Source organism: Pan troglodytes, chromosome 6 (genome assembly GCF_028858775.2).
Source record: "Pan troglodytes isolate AG18354 chromosome 6, NHGRI_mPanTro3-v2.0_pri, whole genome shotgun sequence".
NCBI classification, from domain to species: domain Eukaryota; kingdom Metazoa; phylum Chordata; class Mammalia; order Primates; family Hominidae; genus Pan; species Pan troglodytes.
Genome location: NC_072404.2, coordinates 86,401,084 through 86,422,765, shown reverse-complemented (window position 1 = coordinate 86,422,765; position 21,682 = coordinate 86,401,084). Strand labels below are relative to the sequence as shown.

The 21,682-nt window shown below is 47.6% G+C and overlaps 3 protein-coding genes across 6 annotated transcripts in view; 1 reads left to right on the top strand and 2 right to left on the bottom strand.

The window, feature by feature from the left end:
- Positions 1-21,682, bottom strand: part of CCDC146 (coiled-coil domain containing 146) — a 256,062-nt gene that overhangs the window by 228,933 nt on the left and 5,447 nt on the right. Inside the window, exon 2 of the mRNA XM_054687080.2 lies at positions 16,711-16,894. The gene's annotated coding sequence lies outside the window, so the exon portion shown is untranslated. The remainder of the gene's footprint in view (positions 1-16,710; positions 16,895-21,682) is intronic.
- On the top strand, positions 771-11,143 carry LOC100608898 (speedy protein E1-like). Of its 3 annotated transcripts, none has more exons than XM_016958814.4 (9): positions 771-861; positions 957-1,132; positions 2,079-2,297; positions 3,596-3,823; positions 4,857-4,915; positions 6,135-6,220; positions 8,264-8,582; positions 8,705-8,809; positions 9,663-11,143. In XM_016958814.4, exons 1-8 carry the CDS (start codon positions 803-805, stop codon positions 8,762-8,764), a joined length of 1,206 nt encoding a protein of 401 aa, XP_016814303.1. In that variant the 5' UTR covers positions 771-802; the 3' UTR covers positions 8,765-8,809; positions 9,663-11,143. The 3 variants fall into 3 exon arrangements, with proteins under 3 accessions (XP_016814303.1, XP_016814301.1, XP_054511870.1); XM_016958812.4 differs by having other exon boundaries at positions 772-861; positions 954-1,132; XM_054655895.1 differs by lacking the exon at positions 3,596-3,823 and having other exon boundaries at positions 772-861; positions 954-1,132; positions 9,663-9,750.
- LOC747633 (probable E3 ubiquitin-protein ligase DTX2) overlaps positions 16,891-21,682 on the bottom strand; it is a 147,841-nt gene continuing 143,049 nt past the window's right edge. The window contains exon 15 of one of the 2 annotated variants that reach the window (XM_054655852.2): positions 16,891-17,069. In XM_054655852.2, the coding sequence (XP_054511827.2) occupies positions 17,028-17,069 (42 nt within the window). In that variant the 3' untranslated portion in view covers positions 16,891-17,027. The remainder of the gene's footprint in view (positions 17,070-21,682) is intronic. The other variant, XR_008536443.2, reaches the window with a different exon arrangement.

The window sequence follows — 21,682 nt, the reverse complement described above, 5'->3', positions numbered from 1 at the left end:
GAAGCATGAGCCACTGTGTACAGCTGAAATTTTTCGACTTAGTCTTTTTGTACATGTGATATTTTATTCATAGAATCCATAAATGGAAGGGAAATTTCTGAGTTCAGAGCAATACATATGATACAAAACTTGATATATAGACTAGAGTTTCTTAGCCGAACTGGAGGGGCTGGCTTAGGTAATCCATGGATTCCCTGAAATTGGGGACAACATTGGAAATATGTGTGAGCTCAGGGGCAGTTTCCTATGATTTTTAGGCCCCAAAATGTCTCTTGGACTCAAAATTGCCTCAGGGCAGAGGACGTGTGTACCCCCAGTATAGAATCTCGGACAGTGAATGTGAGTAAACATTCGGCAGAAAAGCTCTGCCAAACTGAGTGCTCTCATGTGACTTTTTCATCAAGTCAGTATTCCTGGGATCTCTTGTACATGATAATCTCACTCTTGTACATGATAATCTCACTCTTGTACATGATAATCTCACTCTTATAAGGTTTCATCATTTCTGCTTACCCTAGTTTTCTTTCCCACTCTGTTCCCTCTCCCACCAGACTGGACTCTGAAATGGGCATGTACAGAGATGAAGAGACCCCAACGTGCTTCAGGCTTTGAGTGGAGAGGACACAGCCTCTGCTGGGACAGGGAACAGAGGGATGTGGAGTCCCTGAAGATGCTTTTGGACAATGGTCTGAGGTTGGGACAGTGGCAGGAGATACCATTCACCCAGGATCTCCAGGACAAGAGATCAGAATGGCAGTTACATGTGTTTTTTTTCAAACTGGTTGCCAGGTTGGCATGAGCCATGACATCAGAGATTCCGACCTTCCTGATTGGAGGGACCGGACTCCGTGGTGCCTGGAGGTCAGTTGGACAACAGTATCTTCTCAGAGCTGTTCTCCACTCCTGACTTCTCCTAGGCTTGAGAATTGATAACATACTTTTCTGTATCCTAGCAGTGTCCAGAAGAAGGCCATGGACAGAACGGAGACTAGGTTCCGTAAGAGGGGACAGATTACGGGAAAGATCACGACCAGCCATCAACCGCACCCCCAGAATGAGCAGAGTCCCCAGCGGAGCACCTCGGGGTACCCCCTCCAGGAGGTGGTGGATGATGAAGTGTTGGGACCATCAGGTGAGGGGACTGGTGGAAGAAGAGGTGGGATAGGATTGACTAAGACGAAGGAAGGGGGCCGGGTGTGGTGGCTCACACCTGTAACCCCAGCACTTTGGGAGGCCGAGGCGGGCGGATCACCTGAGGTCAGGAGTTGAAGGCCAGCCTGGCCAATATGGTGAAACCCCATCTCTACTAAAAGTATAAAAATTAGCCAAGTGGTAGTGGTGCACACCTGTAATCCCAGCTACTCAGGAGGCTGAGACAGGAGAATCACTTGAGACTGGGAGGAAGAGGTTGCAGTGAGCTGAGATCACGCTACTGCACTCCAAAAAAAAAAAGAAAAGAAAAGAAAAGAAGGGTCAGCGGTCAGGAAGGAGAACCTGAGGAGGGTGTGTGGGAAGAATGGAGAAATTCAGGCTGGGTGCCGTGGCTCACACCTGTAATCCCAGAACTTTGGGAGGCCAAGGCAGGCGGATCACTTGAGGCCAGGAGTTTGAGACCAGCCTGGCCAACATGGTGAAACCCTGTCTCTACTAAAAGTACAAAATTGAGCTGGGCATTATGGCAGGCACCTGTAATCCCAGCTACCTGAGAGGCTGAGGCAGAAGAATAAATGGAATCCAGGAGATGGATGTTGCAGTGAGCTGAGATTGCACCACTACACTCCAGCCTGGGTGACAAAGCAAGATTCTGTGTCAAAACAAAACAACACAAAAAAGGAGGGACTCAGAGAGCCAGGGACCAGGGAAGGACATGAAGCAGTGTTCGGAGGACAGAGAGAGAAGAATGGGGAGGGGAATTAGTGGCACATGGGGTTGAGCAGAGGAGAAAATCAGAAAGATGGCTTAGAGAAGCCAGCAGTCTGCGAGTCTGGGGAGGATGGAGAGTGGTTTGGGGTTTGGGGTCGGGGTCTAAGGTGATCAGTTGCAGAAGCATTACACGGTGGCCTGGTTTCTTTACTCAGCCCCTGGGGTAGATCCCAGCCCCCCATGTAGGTCCCTTGGCTGGAAAAGGAAGAGGGAGTGGTCAGATGAATCTGCGGAGGAGCCAGAGAAGGAGCTCGCCCCTGAGCCTGAGGAGACCTGGGTAGTGGAGATGCTGTGTGGGCTCACGATGAAGCTGAAGCAACAGCGAGTGTCACCCATCCTCCCTGAGCACCACAAGGACTTCAACAGTCAGCTTGGTAGGAGGACACCCCAGAGAGCACCTCCAATCCTGTTCTTTCTAAAAAGAGGAAACTTCCAATAACCACACTTTTCCAATGGGAAAGATAGGCCCCCAGTGGGCGAGCTCTCCACGCAGGAGGACTCAGAAGTGATCACTCATGAGGGACACTTAGGAGACAATAGAGGACTAGGCTAGACTTGATAAAGTTTGGCGCTTGGGATGAGAAAGCTTGGTTTCGGGCCAGGTGCAGTGGCTCATGCCTGAGATCCTAGCACGTTGGGAGGCTGAGGCAAGAGGATTGCTTGAACTCAGGACTTTGAGGCTGCAGTGAGCTATGACTGCACCACTGCACTCCAGCCTGGGTGACAGAGCAAAACCCTGTGTCAAAAGAAAAATGAAGGCCGGGTGTGGTAGCTCATGCCTGTAATCCCATTACTTTGGGAGGCTGAGATGGGTGGATCACTTGAGGTCAGTTGTTCGAGACCAACCAGACCAATATAGCGAAACCTCATTTATACTAACAATACAAAAATTAGCCAGGCATGCCTGTTATTCCAGCTACTCGGGAGGCTGAGACAGGATAATCGCTTGAACCCAGGTGGAAGAGGCTGCTTTGAGCCAAGATAGCGCCACTGCATTCCATTCTGGGTGAGAGAGTGAGACTCTGTCTCAAAAAAAAAAAAAAAGGAAGGAAGGGCCCAGAAGTCAGGAAGGAGCACGTGAGGAGGGTGTGTGGGAAGAATGGAGGTACTGAGGCAGGGTGCAGTGGCTCACACCTGTAATCCCAGCATTTTGGGAGGCCAGGCAGGCAGATCACTTGAGGCCAGGAGTTGGAGACCAGCCTGGCCAACATGGTGAAACCCTGTCTCTTCTAGAAGCACAAAAATGAGCTGGGCATTCTGGTGGGCACCTGTAATCCCAGCTACTTGGGAGGCTTAGGCAGGAGAATCACTGGAACCCAGGAGGCAGAGGTTGCAGTGAGCCAAGATCGCACCACTACACTCCAGCCTAGGCCACAAAGGAAGACTGTTTCTCAACAAAAACAACAACAACAACAACAAAAAAGGGACTCAGAGAGCCAGGGACCAGGGAAGGATATGAGGAAGTGTTCTGAGGACAGAGAAACGGGAGAATGGGGAGGAGAAGGAGCGGCACATGGAGCTCAGCAGAGGAGACAGACAGAAGGAAAGATGGCTTGGAGAAGCCAGCAGTCTGCGAGGCTGGGGAGGATGGAGAGTGGTTTGGGGTTTTGGGTCGGGCTCTAGTGTGATCAACTGCAGAAGCATTACACCGTGGCCTGGTTTCTTTACTCAGCCCCTGGGGTAGATCCCAGCCCCCCGCATAGGTCCTTTTGCTGGAAAAGGAAGAGGGAGTGGTGGGACGAATCTGAGGAGTCGGAGGAGGAGCTACGGAAGGTGCTCGCCCCTGAGCCTGAGGAGATCTGGGTGGCGGAGATGCTGTGTGGCCTCAAGATGAAGCTGAAGCGACGGCGAGTGTCGCTCGTGCTCCCTGAGCACCACGAGGCCTTCAACAGGCTGCTTGGTAGGAGGACACCCCAGAGAGCACCTCCAATCCTGTTCTTTCCAAAAACAGGAAACTTCCAATAACCACACTTTTCCAATGGGAAAAATATGCCCCAGTGGGTGAGCTCTCCATGTGGGAGGAATGTGAAGTGATCACTCATGAGGGACACTTAGGAGATGATAAAGGATTAGGTCAACTTGATAAAGGTCAGCGCTTGGGATAAGAAAGCTTGGTTTCGGGCCAGGCGCAGTGGCTCCCGCCTGAGATCCCAGCACATTGGGAGGCTGAGGCAAGAGGATTGCTTGAACTCAGGACTTTGAGGCTGCAGTGAGCTATGACTACACCACTGCACTCCAGCCTGGGTGACAGAGCAAAACCCTGTCTCAAAAGAAAAACCAAGGCTGGGCACAGTAGCTCATGCATGTAATCCCAGCTACTCGGGAGGCTGAGACAGGAGAATCGCTTAAACCCGGGAGGCAGAGGTTGCAGTGAGCCAAGATCAGGCCACTGCATTCCAGCCTGGCCCACAGAGCAAGACTCTGTCTCAAAATAAATTAATAAATAAATAAAAATAAAAATCAAATAAAGAAAAACAAAATCAATAAACAAAGAAAGTGGTTTCAGCTGTGCCCTCTGAAACTTAATGTCTCTTACTGACTTTTCTAAACCTAAGTGTCTCCATCCATAGTGGGGGATACCAAGGCCATGGTCACACCCCGATGTGACTGTCTCATGAGGAAATGATGGGAATTCCTTTATGACTCTGCAGTGGTCCCTCCGTGTCTGCTGGAGGGGGTCCTGGCTGATTCCCAGCTCTACATCCTGTAGATTCTCACACCCAGGGCCTCCTTCGGCCTCTTCTCAGGGGAGTCTCAGAGCAGGAGCCTCTCTCCCTTGCCCAGTGAAAGTCATTCTCCCCTCTCCCATCCACCTCACCCGCGGCCACAATCCTGAGACTTCCCCCCGGGAGGCACACTTCTCCTCGCTGCCCTGCTGCTCCCACGGAAACCCTGTCCTGCTTCTCACACTGACATCTGCTCTCTAATCACAGAGGATCCTGTCATTAAAAGATTCCTGGCCTGGGACAAAGATCTGAGGGTGTCGGACAAGGTAAGGTTGTTCTCCATGTAACTGTTCCTGTTCCAACGCATGGCTGGGGGGAGGGCGCAGCTTCCAAACCCACAGTTCTCCCTCCACCACCTCCCACCAGATGCTCCTACAGTCTTTTTTTTTTTTTTTTTTTTTTGTGAGACAGAGTCTTGCTCTGTTGCCCAGGCTGGAGGGCAGTGTCTCGATCTTGACTCACTGCAGCCGATGCCTCCCGGGTTCAAGCGATTCTCCTGCCTCAGCCTCCAAGCAGCTGGGATTACAGACATGAACCACCACGCCTGGCTAATTTTTGTGTTTTTAGTAGAAACGGGGTTTTGCCATGTTGGCCAGGTTGGTCCTGAACACCTGACCTCAGGCGATCCACCCGCCTTGGCCTCCCAAAGTGCTGAGATTATAGACGTCAGCCACTGTGCCCGACCAGCTCCCATGGTCTTGAGTCTTGGCACCCAAAAAATTTTTTTTGTGAGACAGAGTCTAGCTCTGCTCCCCAGGATGGAGTGCAGTGGCATGATCATAGCTCATTGCAGCCTCTAATTCCTGGGCTCAAGCAATCTTCTTTCCTCAGCCTCCTGAGGAGCTGGGACTAGGCACATGCCACCATGCTCAACTAATTTTTGAAATGTTTGTAGAAACAGGGTCTCACTATGTTGCCCAGGTTGTTCTCGAACTGTTGGGCTCACATGATCCTCCTGTCTCCACCTCTCAAAGTACTGGGATCACAGGCTTGAGCCGCCACTCCCATCTATTCTTGGTCCTTTTATGATTTGTCAGCATCTCCCTCAGGATTCTGCTGGTCTCTTGCAGAGTGAATGAGTGGCCCCTGCCTCTCCTATGGGTCCTTTGGGATCTGAGCTCTGGGCCACAGTCTGGCCGCAGCCCTGAAGCTCCTGGCCCCTCTACTCTCAGCTCTTTGGGACAGTTCTCTGCCTGGCACACAAAAGACCCTCCTGACACCAGCCGACCTAGACACACCCCCTCCGAAGATCCCATCGGAGCCCACTATCCTGGGAGCATCACCCAAAACCCTTCCTCTGGCTTCTCGGATTTGCATCCGACCTTCGAATACCCCTCCATCCCGCAATTTCCAAATGAGTACAGTCACCCCAACACTGAGGTCCCTTCTCTGATGGGCAGCCCCTCCCCAGACCCTCATTCCCCCTCTCCACAATCTTCCTCTTCCGAGATGTGACCTCTCCCTGTGTTCCTTTCTCTCCATCAGTATCTCCTGGCTATGGTCATAGCGTATTTCAGCCGGGCCGGCTTCCCCTCCTGGCTATACCAACGCATTCATTTCTTCCTGGCTCTGTGAGTGGTTTGCTGCCTCCTATCCGTCAATATCCAATGCCCTGGGACAGCGGGGGAAGTGGGATTCCAGCCTTTCATTTATTCTTTCACCTATTTGTCCTCTTTACTCTGTGTACAAAAAAGAGAGGATTATACTATCATAGATTGTTGTTTCTAAACAGAAACTCAGGCTGGGCACAGTGGCATACGCCTGTAATCCCAGCGCTTTGGGAGGCCAAGGCAGGCGGATCACCTGAGGTCAGCAGTTCGAGACCAGCCTGGCCAACATGGCCAAACCCCGTCTCTACTAAAAATAGAAAAATTAGCTGGGCGTGGTGGAGTGCATCTGTAATCCCAGCTACTCGGGAGGCTGAGGCAAGAGAACCCTTTGAACCCAGGAGGTGGAGGTTGCAGTAAGCTAAGGTTGAGCCACCGCACTCCAGCCTGGGTGACAGAGTGGGACTTTTTCTCAAAAAAAAAAAAAAAAGCCAAAAAAACAAACTCCAATGCCAGTGTACAAATAAAAGAATAAAACAAAAGGAACCATAAACTGCTCCTAAGGGGAAAAGAAAAGGAGTGGAGGAGCGGACATGCCGCTTCCTCCAGCAAGCAGACGTTTCTGGTTCTTCTCTCTCTCTCCTTCCCACATCAACCACAAACGCCATCGACCTCCTCTGGGTTCCCATGACAGAGGCCACAGTTCAGGTCCCCCTCGCATCACTCGAATCCACTGTCAAATGCTCCCCGCTGGGGTCTCCTGCAGTCTCTCCCCAAGCCAGGGGGCTTCCTAGTGCAGCCTGAACATCTTTCCAAAGCACGACAACCTCACTGCCCACCTGAACAACTTCCTTAGCTGATGCCTTTCTCTATCGAGGCCAGGGTCCACAGTGTCAATTCTACCCTCTCTACAATCTCTACAAGCACACTGGCTCGCCATCTTGGTATTTCCTGGCTCGGCTTCACTGCTCCTTCCAAATGCCCTCCACTCGACTTTGTGTTTGTGTTTTCTGTCTGGGTGTCCCGCACACATGTGGCTCTGAAGGGAAGGATCCATTCCTTGAAGTCAGTTCACCCCACAGCCTCTGTGATGCCTTCCCTCATCTTCCAACTTCTGCATGCCCGTAGCTCTCTAGTTACATCCTGGACACTGGGATTAGGTCATCTGCCTTGATTACTCCCAGTCCCATTAGACTAGATGCCTGTAGAAGGCAGGGTCCTGGCAAAATATCAATGTATTCAATTTCTTTTATTTTTTTGAGACAGACTTGCCCTGTCCCCCAAGCTGGAGTGCAGTGGTGAGATCATAGCTCACTGCAGCCTCCATATCCTGGGCTCAAGCGACCCTCCCACCTCAGCTTCTTTATTAGCTCTGACTACAGGGCTGTGCCACCACACCTGGACAGTTTGTTTGTTTGTTTGTTTGTTTATTGAGACAGAGTCTTGCTCTGCCTCTCAGGCTGGAATGGAGTGGCCCAATCTCAACTCACTGCAACCTCCGCCTCCTGGGTTCACACAATTCTTATGCTTCAGCCTCTTGAGTAGCTAGGCCTAACGGGTGTGCCACCGCACCAGGCTGATTTTTGTATTTTTAGTAGAGATGGGGTTTCTCCGTGTTGACCAGGCTGGTCTCCAACTCCTGGTCTCAAGCAATCCACCTGCTTCAGCCTTCTAAAGTGCTGGGATTACAGGCATGAGCCACCGTGTCTGGCATATTTCTTCTATTTTTAATAGAGACGAGGGTCTTGCTATGTTGCCCAGGCCCGTCTCAAACTCCTGGCCTCAAGTGATCCTCCTGCTTTGGCCTCCCAATGTGCTGGGATTCCAGGTGTAAGCCACCACTCTCGGCCACCAGTTGGGTTTTTGTCTCCATCCTGAAGGAGTGGGAGACGCCCTTGATCAGGTCTCTGTCCAGCAGAGCCCTCCTGAGGAAGGCATGGCTCTCTGCAGGGTGGGTGCCAGTCCTGAGCTAGGGACGGTCCCTTACCTTCCTCTCTGGGAAGCTGACCTCAGCCGGAGGCCTCTCCTGGTGGTGCCCCTGAGCAGCAACCTGATTTCTGTCCTCAGCTACCTGGCCAATGACATGGAGGAGGACGACGAGGACTCCAAAGAAAACATCTTCCACTTCCTGTATGGGAAGAACCGCTCTCGCATACCCTTGCTCCGTAAGCGTTGGTTCCAGTTAGGCCGTTCCATGAACCCGAGGGCCAGGAAGACCCGCTCTCGCATACCCTTGCTCCGTAAGCGTTGGTTCCACTTACGCCGTTGCATGAACCCGAGGGCCAGGAAGAACCGCGCTCAGATAGTCCTGTTCCAGAAACGTCGGTTCCACTTCTTCTGTTCCATGAGCGGCAGGGCTTGGGTTTCCCCGGAGGAGTTGGAGGAGGTAAGTGGGGCCTGGGGAGGTGGAGGAGGTGGGGAAGTATCGGGTGGGCTGGAGGCTGGATGAGGGGAGAGAGGGGTATCCTGGCGAGTCCCTGTCTTCTCAAAGGGCGTTTGTTTTTCCAGATCCAGGCTTATGACCCAGAGCACTGGGTGTGGGCGCGAGATCGCGCTCGCCTTTCCTAGAGCTCCAGGGACCGTGGAGGCCTGAGGTCATCGGCCTGAGAGAAGGTACATCTGCATCCTCCGGGGTAAAGGCAGAATACTGGGGTCTATTTTGGAAATCTGAAGAACCCAATTGCTTGATCCGGCTTCAAGCCTGGGCAACGTGGCGAGATCCCCTCTCCACAAAAATACAAAAATTAGCCAGGCAATGTGGGACGCATCTCTACTCCCAACTACTCAGGAGGCTGAAGCGGGAGGATCGCTGGAGCCTGGAAGATCGGGGCCGCACGGAGCCCTGATCCTGCCACTGCACTCCAGTCTGGGCGACAGAGTGAGACCCTGCCTCAAAAATAATCATAAATACTGAGTTTGGGGAGGTTCATTATGATTGACGCACTTGAGTTACCGATTTGGGTTGAGGGTTCAGTGAAGCTTTGGTTTACATCTTGTGCAGCTAACCACGGTGAGCACAGAGCATGAGACTTCATCATGAGGAGGTAGGATTAAGGATTAGGCTTCTGGACTCGTGGTTCGTGATGTTGTCACATTAGAAACACATCTAGCATGGTTACAAGTCTGGATCTTAAGTGACACAAAAGGCCCCAGCTGTGATGAAGTCCAAAGCCACATTCTCTGAGGGTGCCCTACTCCCTGGGCAGACCCACCCAAAGTCCTTGCTATGAAGCAGATCACTGGGGCTGACCTTGGGTGTATTAAGTGAGTTTTGGAGTCGTGGTCACCAAAGTGTGAGTTTCACAGTTGAACACGATGGTTCAGAAGCAGGGTATAGAATGAAAGGCAGCAGATAAAATTGCATTTCTCAATTGCTCTGAACTCTAGACTTGACATGGGACGTGAATAACCTTCCTGTCTAGAGAGCTGCCTCCTTGAAGTGTGACATTGTCTCTCTCACTTCCAGAACACCGGACCCAGGGGAGATGTGGATTTTCAGCAGGAACTTTATTCCAATGCTAATGGCAGACACCAGGAAGGAGGAGAGGAACCATTTGTGCACATCATCTAGAAGAACCTGGACCATTCTTGATGGAGCTCAATACAGTCATCACGTTGTCCTCCTAGGAGCAGGGGTGGGGGGAGGGGGGTGGGGTCCTTCTAGGAGTCCTTGGAGAAAACTAAGAAACCAGGAGTGTTTCCAGTTCCACCCTTTCCTGCGGCACCACCACCCTTTTTATATTGCTGAATTCCAACCTCCCTGGGGCGGATCCTGGAGGTCCTGTTTCTTACGGACTTGGCTGCCACAGTCCAGGAGCATTTGAAGGCACAATGCAGGGGCTCAGATTGGCACAGAATTCTTTTGTGAAATATCAGTGCCACAGATTGTAACAGATAGCTTCATGCACATTCTGCATTTTATTGGTTTGTTTGGAAAATGTTGGCCATTGAATTCTTCATAGATTTATTTCAAATAGTTTGGAAATTGTTGTAGTTTTGAAAACATGTTCCTGTAGTTTTTTGATGAGAGTTATAGTTGTTATATATACATAAAGATAATTTTCTTTTCATTTTTAAGAGACGATTCTTTTTATCCTAAATATTTTATTATCTTTAAATTTGTTTCTGTATTATTATATGTGCTCCTGAAGCGAGCACTCTTTTTATCTATGATACTTCCATAATAATCTCTTCTATTTATAGCTACTGGTAGTTCCCCACCAGAAAAAAACATAATTCTGGTGATAGAAATTTTTATTTGCTGTTTAGGTTTGTGACTGAATTGTGAGAATTCAGTTGTGATTTTTAACATGTCTCAGATATATATACTAACACGTCTAATATATACTATCTATTTTATTGGTTTATTTTGAAAAACATGGGTATAGAATTATTTAAATATTATTTTATTTATTGAAATATTTATTAAATTTATTTATTTAAATATTATTATTACTTTAAATATTATTTTAAATATTTTGGAAATACTGGTATTTTTGAATAGATGCTGTTTCTATAAAGCTGTGTGATGGGTGTTATAACTGTTATATACACATACATATAATTTTGTTTTCCTTTTTAAGAGAGGATTCTTTTCATCCTAAATCTTTTACCTTTCAATCTTTGTATCTATTATTACACATGCTGCTGAAGGGAGCATGGTTTTTATCTATGATACTTAGTTAACATATATATTACATTTATAGCTATGTAGTAGTTCCCCTAAATTCTTGTAAAAATAAATTTTTATTTGATATTTCATATATGTTTGAAATGTGAGAATTCAGATGTAATTTTTTACCTTGTTTTGGCATGTTTGTATGTTACTTTAAAGAGGATGTGTGTTCTAAAGGAGGACACGAGCTGTGTGTTTTCAAGAGAACAATAGAGTGCGTCTCTTGGGGAAACATAATAAAAATGAACTTTTCTCACCTTCACAGCAATTGTGATCATATTGGTCTGGATTGATTATTTGCTGCCCAGTGATATTTTTCCTTAATGGGGTTGTGGTTATTTGAACATATTTATTAGCTCTGGAAGATAATCCTGTGCTGTTTTTTATGTAGAAAAAAACATAAGGCTGGGTGCAGTGCTCACACCTACAATCCCTGCAGTTTTGGAGGTCATGGCGGGAGGATCACCTGAGGCCAGGAGTTTGAGGCCAGCCTCAGCAACATAGCATCTACATCTATTTTTAATTTTTATTTTTTAAAGAAAAACAATAGAAGAGAAGGCTGATCCCAAGCTACAGGGTTTGTTTGTTTGTTTGTTTTGGAGACAGAGTCTTGCTCTGTCTCCCAGGCTGGAGTGCAGTGGCACAACCTCGGCTCCCTGCAACTTTCACCTCTGGGTTCAAACAAATTCTCCTGCCTCAGCCTCCCAAGCAGCTGGGACTACAGGCACCCGTCTGTACATCCGACTAACTTTTGTAAAAATAGTAGAGACAAGGTTTCACCATGTTGGCCAGGCTGGTCTCGAACTCCTGACTTCAAGTGATCCACCCACCTCGGCCTCCCAAAGTGCTGGGATTACAGGCATGAGCTACTGTGCCCAGTTGCCAAGCTAGAGTTTTAAGGCAGGAAATGAGAGAAAGATATTGAGAGAGGAAAACCACGTGGTAAGAAAACTCTAAAGGTGGCCGGGAGTGGTGGCTCACGCCCATGATCCCAGCAGGAGTTTGAGACCAGCCTGGCCAACATGGTGAAACCCTGTCTCTGCTAAAAATACAAAAATTAGGCAGGCGTGGTGGTGCATGCCTATAATCCCAGCTATTTGGGAGGCTGAGGCAGGAGAATCACTAGCAGAGATTGTGTCTCCTCACCCCCTCGCAAAAAAAAAAAAAAAAAAAAAGAAAGTTCCTTCAGCAGTTAAAGCTGTGAAAGACAGGCACTCTGCCATGCAATTCTTTGTGATTTTTCTTTTTTCTTTTTGGAGTTGGGGTCTTGCGCTGTCACCCGTACTGGGGTGCAGTGGTGTGGTCATAGCTCACTGCGGCCTCAGATTCAAGCTCAAGCGATCCTCTTACCTTGCCTTTCAAATTGCTGGGATTATAAGCATGAGCCACTGCATCTGGCCTGTGTGACACAATTCTGTTTTTTGTCTTTTTTTGGGGGGGGGGGGATGGAGTCTTGCTCTGTCACCCAGGCTGGAGTGCGGTGGCATGATCTTGGCTCAATGCAAGCTCCGCCTCCTGGGTTCACGCCATTCTCCTGTCTCAGCCTCCCGAGTAGCTGGGACTACAGGCGCCCGCCACCATGCCTGGCTAATTTTTTGTATTTTTAGTAGAGACGGGGTTTCACTGTGTTAGCCAGGATGGTCTCGATCTCCTGACCTCGTGATCTGCCCGCCTTGGCCTCCCAAAGTGCTAGGATTACAGGCATGAGCCACCGCGCCCAGCCTATGTGATGCAATTCTGATGTCAACTCCCTGATGTTACCTCAAATGCCACAGGTTAAGGCCACCAGCCCCCACTAGGCTGCCCTCACTTTAGACACACCTGCAGGCTTGGGTGTCCTCAGACCACATATACTTCTCACCAACTGGCTGCAAATTTGGAGGTTCCCACCATGCCCTCAAGTTCGATAACTCACTAAAACAATTCACAGAATGCAGAAAAGCATGATACTTTCTTTCTCTTTTTTTTTTTTTTTTTTTTTTGAGACAGAGTCTTGCTCTGTCGCCCAGGCTGGAGTACAGTGGCCACCATACTTGGCTAATTTTTGTATCTGTATTAGAAACGGGGTTTCACCATGTTGGCCAGGCTGGTCTTGAACTCCTGACCTCAGGTGATCCACCTGCCTTGGCATCCCAAAATGCTGGGATTATAGGCATAGCCACCATGCCCGGTCGACTTCTAGAGTTTCAATAACAGAGATGTGATTCAAGAAGGGAGACATGTTTTATAGATGGCAGGAGCTTCATGAAAAGAAGCCAATGAAGGGCAGGACGTGTAGCTGTCTACCTACAGGAAACCAGCCAGGAGCCTCCCCACAGGGACTTCAACACAGATGGCCGGGAAAATCTGCATTAACCTGAGCTCTGGACCTAAGAGAGGACAAGGCCTTGACCATTTCTACAGACTCACAAGATGCAATCTCTGTGGTCCATGCCCGTGGTGTGATCTGGGAAATGGGGGGCCTTCTAAATCCCAACAACAAGGAAATCAAATGTGCAACAAACAGAAATACAGGCATTGACGTGGGCCATGGAGAGGCCTAAACAGACGACTGCAGTTCACTGCTAAGGTCATCAAAGGGGTGACTCTGAAATAATAAATTTCAGATGCCACGGCCCAAATAGCTGCATGAGGTGGGGAAGTCCTCCACATGCCTCTGCTTCCTTCAGTACCTGTTTATGAAATAAGCCGAGGTACTTCCCTGGGGAATTTCCTTTCTCTTTCTTTCTTTCGAGACGGAGTCTTGCTCTGTCACCCAGGCTAGAGCGCAGTGGTGCAATCTCGGCTCAATGTAACCTCTCCCTCCTGGGTTTTAGCAATTCTCCTGCATCAGACTTCTGAGTAGCTGAGATTACAGGTGCATGCCACCATGCCCAGCTAATATTTGCATTTTTAGTAGAGACAGGGTTTCACCATCTAGGCCAGGCTGGCCTTGAACTCCTGACCTCGTGATCCACCCGTCTTGGCCTCCCAAAGTGCTGGGATTACAGGTGTGAGCCATCACGCCCGGACTTTTTTTTTATTTTTTGAGACGATGTTTCACTCTTGTTGCCCACGCTGGAGTGCAATGGCACGATCTCAGCTCACTGCCACCTCCTCCTCCCAGGTTCAAGCGATTATCCTGCCTCAGCCTCTCGAGTAGCTGGGATTACAGGCACCCAACACCAAACCCAGCTAACTTATTGTATTTTTAGTAGAGATGGGATGTCACCATGTTGGCCAGGATGGTCTTGAACTCCTGACCTCGTGATCACCCTTCCTTGGCTTTTCTTTTGCTGGAATTACAGGCGTGAGCCACTGCACCCGGCCAACAACTGAGATTTAGAAGGCAGTCGAGTCCACTATACCGCACCTCACCTGGTTTCTTCCTCTGTTGGGGCCCCTCGTGGCCACTGTTCTGTTACTTTTTGGTCCTATTTATTTAAATGGATGGTGAGCTGTTTGTCCTCCAGGCTCCAACACTTCCACCTTCAGCTTGTATTACAACAATACCAGCCTTTCAAGCTACTCCGGGTGACCCCAGAACTCATTTGAACTCAGAAGCCCAAGAGTTTCATTCTTTTCACTTTAGAGGACTCAGTGCCCTGCTCAGCATGAAGTCGAAGCAGAAGCGTGACCTCCATCCCTAATCCCTCAAGAATGAGGAGTGGAAGGTGTTGGCAGGAGGGTGGGGGTGAGGTTTGTAGATCTGTAACTGCATCAGACCAAATCTGGTTCAACTTTTTTTTTTTTTTTTGACGGAGTTTCACTCTTGTCACCCAGGCTGGAGTGCAATGGTATGAACTCAGCTCACTGCAACCTCCACCTCCTAGGTTCAAGTGATTCTGCTGCCTCAGCCTCCAGATAGCTGGGATTATAAGGGTGCATCACCACACCTGGCTAATATTTATATTTTTAGTAGAGACGGGGTGTTACCATTTTGGCCAGGCTGGTCTTGAAGTCCTGACCTCCACCTGCCTTGGCCTCCCAAAGTGCTGGGATTACAGGCGTGAGTCACTGCACCCGGCTCAGTTCAACTTTTATGTAATGAGTTGTCAGTTGTTTTTCAATTGCCATGGACCCACAGGTTGAAGGGCATGTACCCTGTGCATGCCCAGGTTAACCAAGCATGCAACCACGGAGTGGAAACTAAAAGCTCAGCCTGAAGAGCTGAGACTGATTTAAGAACTGGACACTCCATGGCAGGAGCCAGGATCCAATCAGATTGAGTTTTGCTGTCACCCCATGGCAGGATCCAGTCAGATCACACCTCCCAGCATTACTTTAATGCAAGATCCAATCAAATCACAACTCATTACCCTATGCTTATAAAACCTGACATAGCCCCCAGCTGGGTAAGGGAGATTTGAGTATTTCTTCCTGCGTTCTCGCTAGCTGACTTACAAAAAAGCTTTAAAAAAAAAGGCCATGCATGGTGGCTCATGCCTGTAATCCCAGCACTTTGGGAGGCTGAGGCAGGCAGATCACTTGCGGTCAGGGGTGCAAGACCAGCCTGGCCAACATGGTGAAACCCTATCTCTACTAAAAATACAAAAATTAGCTGGTCATGGTGACACATACCTATAATCCCAGCTACTTGGGAGACTGAGGCAGGAGAATCACTTGAACCCAGGAGGTAGAGGTTGCAGTGAGCCAAGATCACACCACTGCACTCCAGCCTGGGCGACAGAGTGAGAAGACTCTGTCTAAAAAAAGAACAGTTAAAATTAGCACCAAATGCTTTACGAGTAAAAAAAGTTTTTAGCTGCATATGTTTAAGTAACTTTTTACATTGTAAAAAATACACATACAAAATGGAAAGGCACAAAGAAGAGAGCAAAAAGTGCATGAGATCTCACATCCAAGGATAACCGCTGAGAACATGAAAGTGCTGACTCTTCCAGCCTTTATACTATACACATTTAGGCCGTTGTTTTGTTTTTATAAAACCGTAATCATATAATACAGATAGTTTTATAATCTGGTTTTTAAACACAACAATTACATAACAATTAGGTGTTTCTTTTGCATTCAGATTCATAAGGGTTCCAGTAACTCATTTATCAGAAAACCGAGAGAAATAGTCTCATTAAAATATAAGTACATAAGGCAGGCATGGTGGCTCACGCCTATAATCCCAGCACTTTGAGAGGCCGAGGTGGGCGGATCACCTGAGGTCAGGAATTCGAGACCAGCCTGGCCAGCCTGGACAACATGATGAAACCCCGTCTCTGCTAAACATACAAAAATGAGCCAGGTGTGGTGGTGTGCGCCTGTAATCCCAGCTATTCAGAAGGCTGAGGCAGGTGAATCGCTTAAACTCGGGAGGTGGAGGTTGCAGTGAATCGAGATCATGCCACTGCACTCCAGCCAGGGCGCTAAAGTGGGACTCCATCTCAAAAAAAGATAAAAATTAAAAATAAAAATAAAAAATATATATGTATATATATTTTTCCAGACAGGGTCTTACTCTGTCTCCCAGTCTGAAATACAGTGGCGTAATCATAGCTCACTGCAGCCTCAAGTTTCTGGGCTCAAGTGAATCTCCCACTTCAGCTTCCCAAGTAGCTGGATGCCAAGTAGTGGATGCCACCATGCCCAGTCAAATTTTTTTTAATTTTTCATAGAAACAGAGTCTCACTATGTTGCCCAGTCCTAATAAACACTATGTGATGAAAAGAAAAAAGTAAATCACCCTAAAGTTAAGTCTTTAATGTTAAGTCTTTAACGAGAAATGCAAATAAAGCATTTCTCAATAGATTATGGCAAGAGAATCAACTGAAGAATAAACATCTTTAGTAAATCTTTTGCTCATGTGCATTAACCAATACTCTTGAAAACCAGGATTAATTTACTGTACCTTCTTAATATTCCTTTGAAATTCCTTATGGCGCACAGGTAGTGTAGAAAATAACTGCTTCACGCTGACTGTGGTCCCTCTGGGGTGGGGGTAGGGGGTTTTCTGGATGATTTTCCCATCGTGATCAAACACCAGTCGAGTCCCAACCTTCACCGATGCGTGGCAGGTAGAAATGGTGACATCGCTGTGAGAGAATACCAGGCATGGTGTGTTCAGTGAGAGACCCGTGATGTTGAGCATTGACTATGCTTTTCTTCACTTGCTTTTCTCTCAAAACTTTCTTAAAAAGCTGATGATCCCTCTGAGATAGCCAAGATCTAAACGGTTGAGGAGTCATCATAAAATCTAAGGTTCGGCATCTAAAAGACAGTGAGACAGAGAGCACTAAACATGCTTTGTTCTGATAAAAGTTTTGATTTCATTTTTCAGGTTGAATTGCAAAACCATAAATGATATCAAGGTTTATTTATTCACAAATAGAGATTTGTTTTGTTATTACTCTTCAAATAAAATTGTAGCTGGGATTACAGGTGCCCTGCGGGGAGGCTCCTGGCTGGTTACCCGTAGGTAGACAGCTACACTTCCTTGCCCTTCATTGGCTTCTTTTCATGAAGCTCCTGCTGTCTACAAAACATGACCACCTGAGGTCAGGAGTTCGAGACCAGCCTGGCCAACATGTTGAAACCTCGTCTCTACTAAAAATACAAAAATCAGCCGGGTGTGTGGCAGGTGCCTGTAATCCCAGCCACTCGGGAGGCTGAGGCAGGAGAATCGTTTGAACCCTGGAGGCGGAGTTTGCCGTGAGCTGAGATCGAGCCATTGCACTCGAGCCTGGGCAACAAGAGTGAAACTGTGTCTCAAAAAAACAAAAATGTTATATATATATACACATATGAAAAATATATACACACATACGTATATATATACACGTATGTGTGTATATATATAATTATTTATTTATTTTATTTATTTATTTTTTTTTCCTGGTTGGGCGCAGTGGTTCACGCCTGGAATCTCAGCGCCTTGGGAGACTGAGGCGGGAGGATTGCTTGAGCCCTGAGAGTTTGAGACCAGCGTGAGCAACATAGTTAGATCCTTGTCTCTATTTTTTTTTTTTTTTTTTTGAGTCGGAGTCTAGCTCTGTCGCCCAGGCTGGAATGCAGTGGCCTGATCTCGGCTCACTGCAAGCTCCGCCTCCCAGGTTCACGCCATTCTCCTGCCTCAGCCTCCCGAGTAGCTGGGACTACAGGCGCCTGCCACCACGCCCGGCTAATTTTTTTGTGTGTGTTTTTAGTAGAGACAGGGTTTCACTGTGTTAGCCAGGATGGGCTCGATCTCCTGAACTTGTGATCCGCCCGCCTCGGCCTCCCAAAGTGCTGGGATTACAGGCCTGAGCCACCGCACCCGGCCGCCTTGTCTCTAATTTTTAAATATTTTAATTAGAATAAAAATTATCCATTTTTTTTTTGCATATGGCTGCTTAAACACGTTAGTTCAGAGATTCTGCCTTGTGAAAAGTGAATAGCACATAAATGCTCATTTTGAGGAATTACAAAGCGAACCCCAGGGTCACCACCTCCCAGGTTGACATACATTGTCACCGCGCCATTCTTTCCACTTAAATCTTCCCCCCCAACCCCCACCCCAGGTCCTGATTTTTATGGTAATTATGTCCTGTTTGTGTCTGTTATTTTGTCAACTAAGTATCCCTAAACAATATAGTCTGGGTTTTCGTTTGTTTTTTTTTTGTTTTTTTCAGACAGAATCTCACTCTGTCACCCAGGCTGGAGTGCAGTGGCATGATCTCGGCTCACTGCAACCTCTGACTCCCAGGTTCAAGCAGTTCTCCCGCCTCAGCCTCCTGAGTAGCTGAGATTACAGGCGCCGTCCACTGCACCCGGCTAATGTTGTATTTTTAGTAGAGTCGGGGTTTCACCATGTTGGCCAGGCTGGTCTCGAACTCCTGACCTCCAGCGATCTGCCTGCCTCGACCTCCCAAAGTGCTGGGATTACAGGCGTGAGCCACCATGCCTGGCCCCCTAAACAATATAGTCTTGATATTGTTGTAACCGAGCGAGTTATAGAGAAATGCCGCATCATGAGACTGATTTAGGAGTCCCTTATTGCCGGTGACTGAGAGATGGCTAGAGCTCAAAATTCTTTTGGCCCTGAAGAAGGGGCTAGATTTCTTTTTATACCATGGTCTAAATAGGGGAGGGGGAGTTTAGCTGAAACAATTTTTACAGAAGCAGAACAGGGAAAAATTAAAAAGATTAATTGGTTACATAAATAGTTACAGAAAAATAAACAGTTCCAGGTGCAGGGGCTCAAACTACCACAAAGAGATAAATGCAGGGTCTTTTGGTATCATCCACTGAGCGCGTCCCCAAGAGCTGCTGGTTCAGCTTGCCTCAATACCTTATCAGTAAGTGCATTCCTAGACGTGCATGGAGTCAGCTTAGACTAGTTATGCCTTTAAGGGAGGGGGCTGCAAGTGAAGGAACTAAAATGGAGCCTGTCCAGCTCTCTCAGCTAAGAGAGACAATCACGTTAAAATAAGGTAGGGTATCACAATATAGGTAAGCATACAGCGAATATTTAATATGTCTGGCTTTTTTTTTTTCCATGTAGAGATGGGGTCTCACCACATCTCTACATAAAAGGTGGTTAACGAGATCCAAGGTGGTCTCCATCTCGTGGCCTCAAGTGATCCTGTAACCCCAGCCCCCCAAAGTGCTGGGATTACAAACATGAGCCACTGGTGCCCAGCCCTGGCTTCTTTTTTGTAGATATTATTTTAGAAGTCATTTTATTGTGAGTAACAACGGAAGTATTCATTTTCTCTGTAGTATGCTGTTCTATTTCATGACTCCACCATATATTTATCCCTCCTTCTTGCTCAGGGACACTGGATTGTTTTCCATTTTAACCTGCTATGAACAATTCTGCAGGGAATATTCTTTTTTTTTGTTTTTTTGGAGACAGAGTCTCGCTCTGTTGCCCAGGTTGGAGTGCAGTGGCGTGATCTCGGCTCACTGCAACCTCCACCTCCTGGGTTCACGCCATTCTCCTGCCTCAGCCTCCAGAGTAGCTGGGACTACAGGTATCCGCCACCACGCCTGGCTAACTTTTTGTGTTTTTAGTAGAGACGGGGTTTCACTGTGTTAGCCAGGATGGTCTCTATCTCCTAACCTCATGATCCGCCCACCTCGGCCTCCCAAAGTGCTGGAATTACAGGCGTGAGCCACCGCGCCCGGTCTCTGCAGTGAATATTCTTATACAGAGGAACAGGCATGGGGTATGTACTAATGAATGGGACTGCTGGCTCAGTGGTCCACCTGGCTTTCCACCCTACTAAATTGTTTTCCAAAGTTGTTATACTGGTTTATGCGCTCTCTCACTGCTCACCAGCAGGGTAGAATTCCTGATGTTTGCATCCTGCCTAAAGCTGGTGGGTGTAGCATGGTATCCTAGGGTAGTTTTAGTTTGGATTTCTCCAGACTTCTCTAAGTTGAGGACCTTTTCATATTCACTGGCCGCTGTGACTGCTCTTTTGTAATGTACCTGCTCAAGTCTTTCACTCTTTTCTCATTGCAAACGTACATCCTAGGTTTCCAGCAGGAGCAACAGGCCTGTCAATTCTGACACAAGATGGGTGAATCGGTAACTTTTCTGGTTTGTTTTCCCACTGCTCGTTATCCTTCTGTTTTCTTTAATGGCTTTCTGCCTAGATCAGGAGGGATGGACTTTCTTTTGAAACCCAGTAACACAACTGTTATTTCAGTACAGAGCTAAGACAGGAATAGCAGACATGGTTCAATGGTCCCTGCACCTAGAGAGTGCCGTGGAAACAGGGCCCAGTCACCCTCTAACTGCACTGCACAGTCCCATGAAACCAGAAAGACAACCCAGGTTGGAGAATGTCACCTTTCATTTAAGACCAAGTTTTGCAGGGTCTTTTTAATTTGTTTTTAAGTCTGCTACCTAACTTCCTTTGGGCTTTTATTTGTGAACTTATAACTTAGAGGACATGTAATCTCACTCTTCTAGCAATTTCTCTAGGAGATGATAACAATGTGGGCAACATGGTGAAACCCCATCTTTACAAAAAGTACAAAACTTAGCCAGGTGTTGTAGCACGTGCCTGTAGTCCCAGCTATTCAGGAGGCTGAGGTGGTAGAATCACTTGAGCCCAGGAGGTCAGGGCTGCATTGAGCTGTGATCATGCCACTGCACTCCAGCATGGGCAACAGAGTGAAACCCTGTCTCAAAACAAAAACAAAAACAAAAAAAAAGCAATCAAGCATCTCCAGGGTAAATGAGAGCAACATGAAGAATAAGCTGCTTATAAATACTTATAAATTAAATTGATAAAAACAATATACCACATCATAATCTAGTCTCAGCAAGGAAAACAACAGGCCAACATTAGAAGGCACCAATGACATAAAACAGATCTTGAACATTTTGGTATTAGATCATGAAGGACTAGCTCAAGCTGCACTCAGGGCTTAAGAATCACAAGCCACGTTACACATACAGTACTTCAGACATTCTTCATTCCTGACTGAGTTTTTTTGTTTTTGAGACGGAGTCTCACTCTGTCATCCAGGCTGCAGTGCAGTGTCATGATCTCGGCTCACTGCAGCTGCCGTCTCCCAGGTTCAAGCAATTCTCCTGCCTCAGCCTCCCCAGTAGCTGGTATTACAGGTGCCCACCACCACAGCCAGCAATTTTTTGTATTTTTAGTAGAGAAGGGGTTTCACCATGTTGGCCAGGCTGGTCTCAAACTCCTGACCTCAAGTGATCTGCCCGCCTTGGCCTCCTAAAGTGCCAAGATTACAGGCATGAGCCACTGCACCTGGCCCTTAATGAGCTTTGAATCCAGTAGGTGCATTTTTGGCCCTATTGGAGCAGACAACCTACTGCCATTTGTGGAAATTAGCAAGCTTGTACACAAGCAATGTACAAA

Coding starts and splice junctions, on each gene's coding strand:
- LOC100608898 (XM_016958812.4), top strand. CDS start 803: ATGACATCAGAGATTCCGACCTTCCTGATTGGAGGGACCGGACTCCGT. Junction 2,298..3,595: donor GGACTTCAACAGTCAGCTTG/GTAGGAGGACAC, acceptor TTCTTTACTCAG/CCCCTGGGGTAGATCCCAGC. Junction 4,916..6,134: donor ATCTGAGGGTGTCGGACAAG/GTAAGGTTGTTC, acceptor TCTCTCCATCAG/TATCTCCTGGCTATGGTCAT.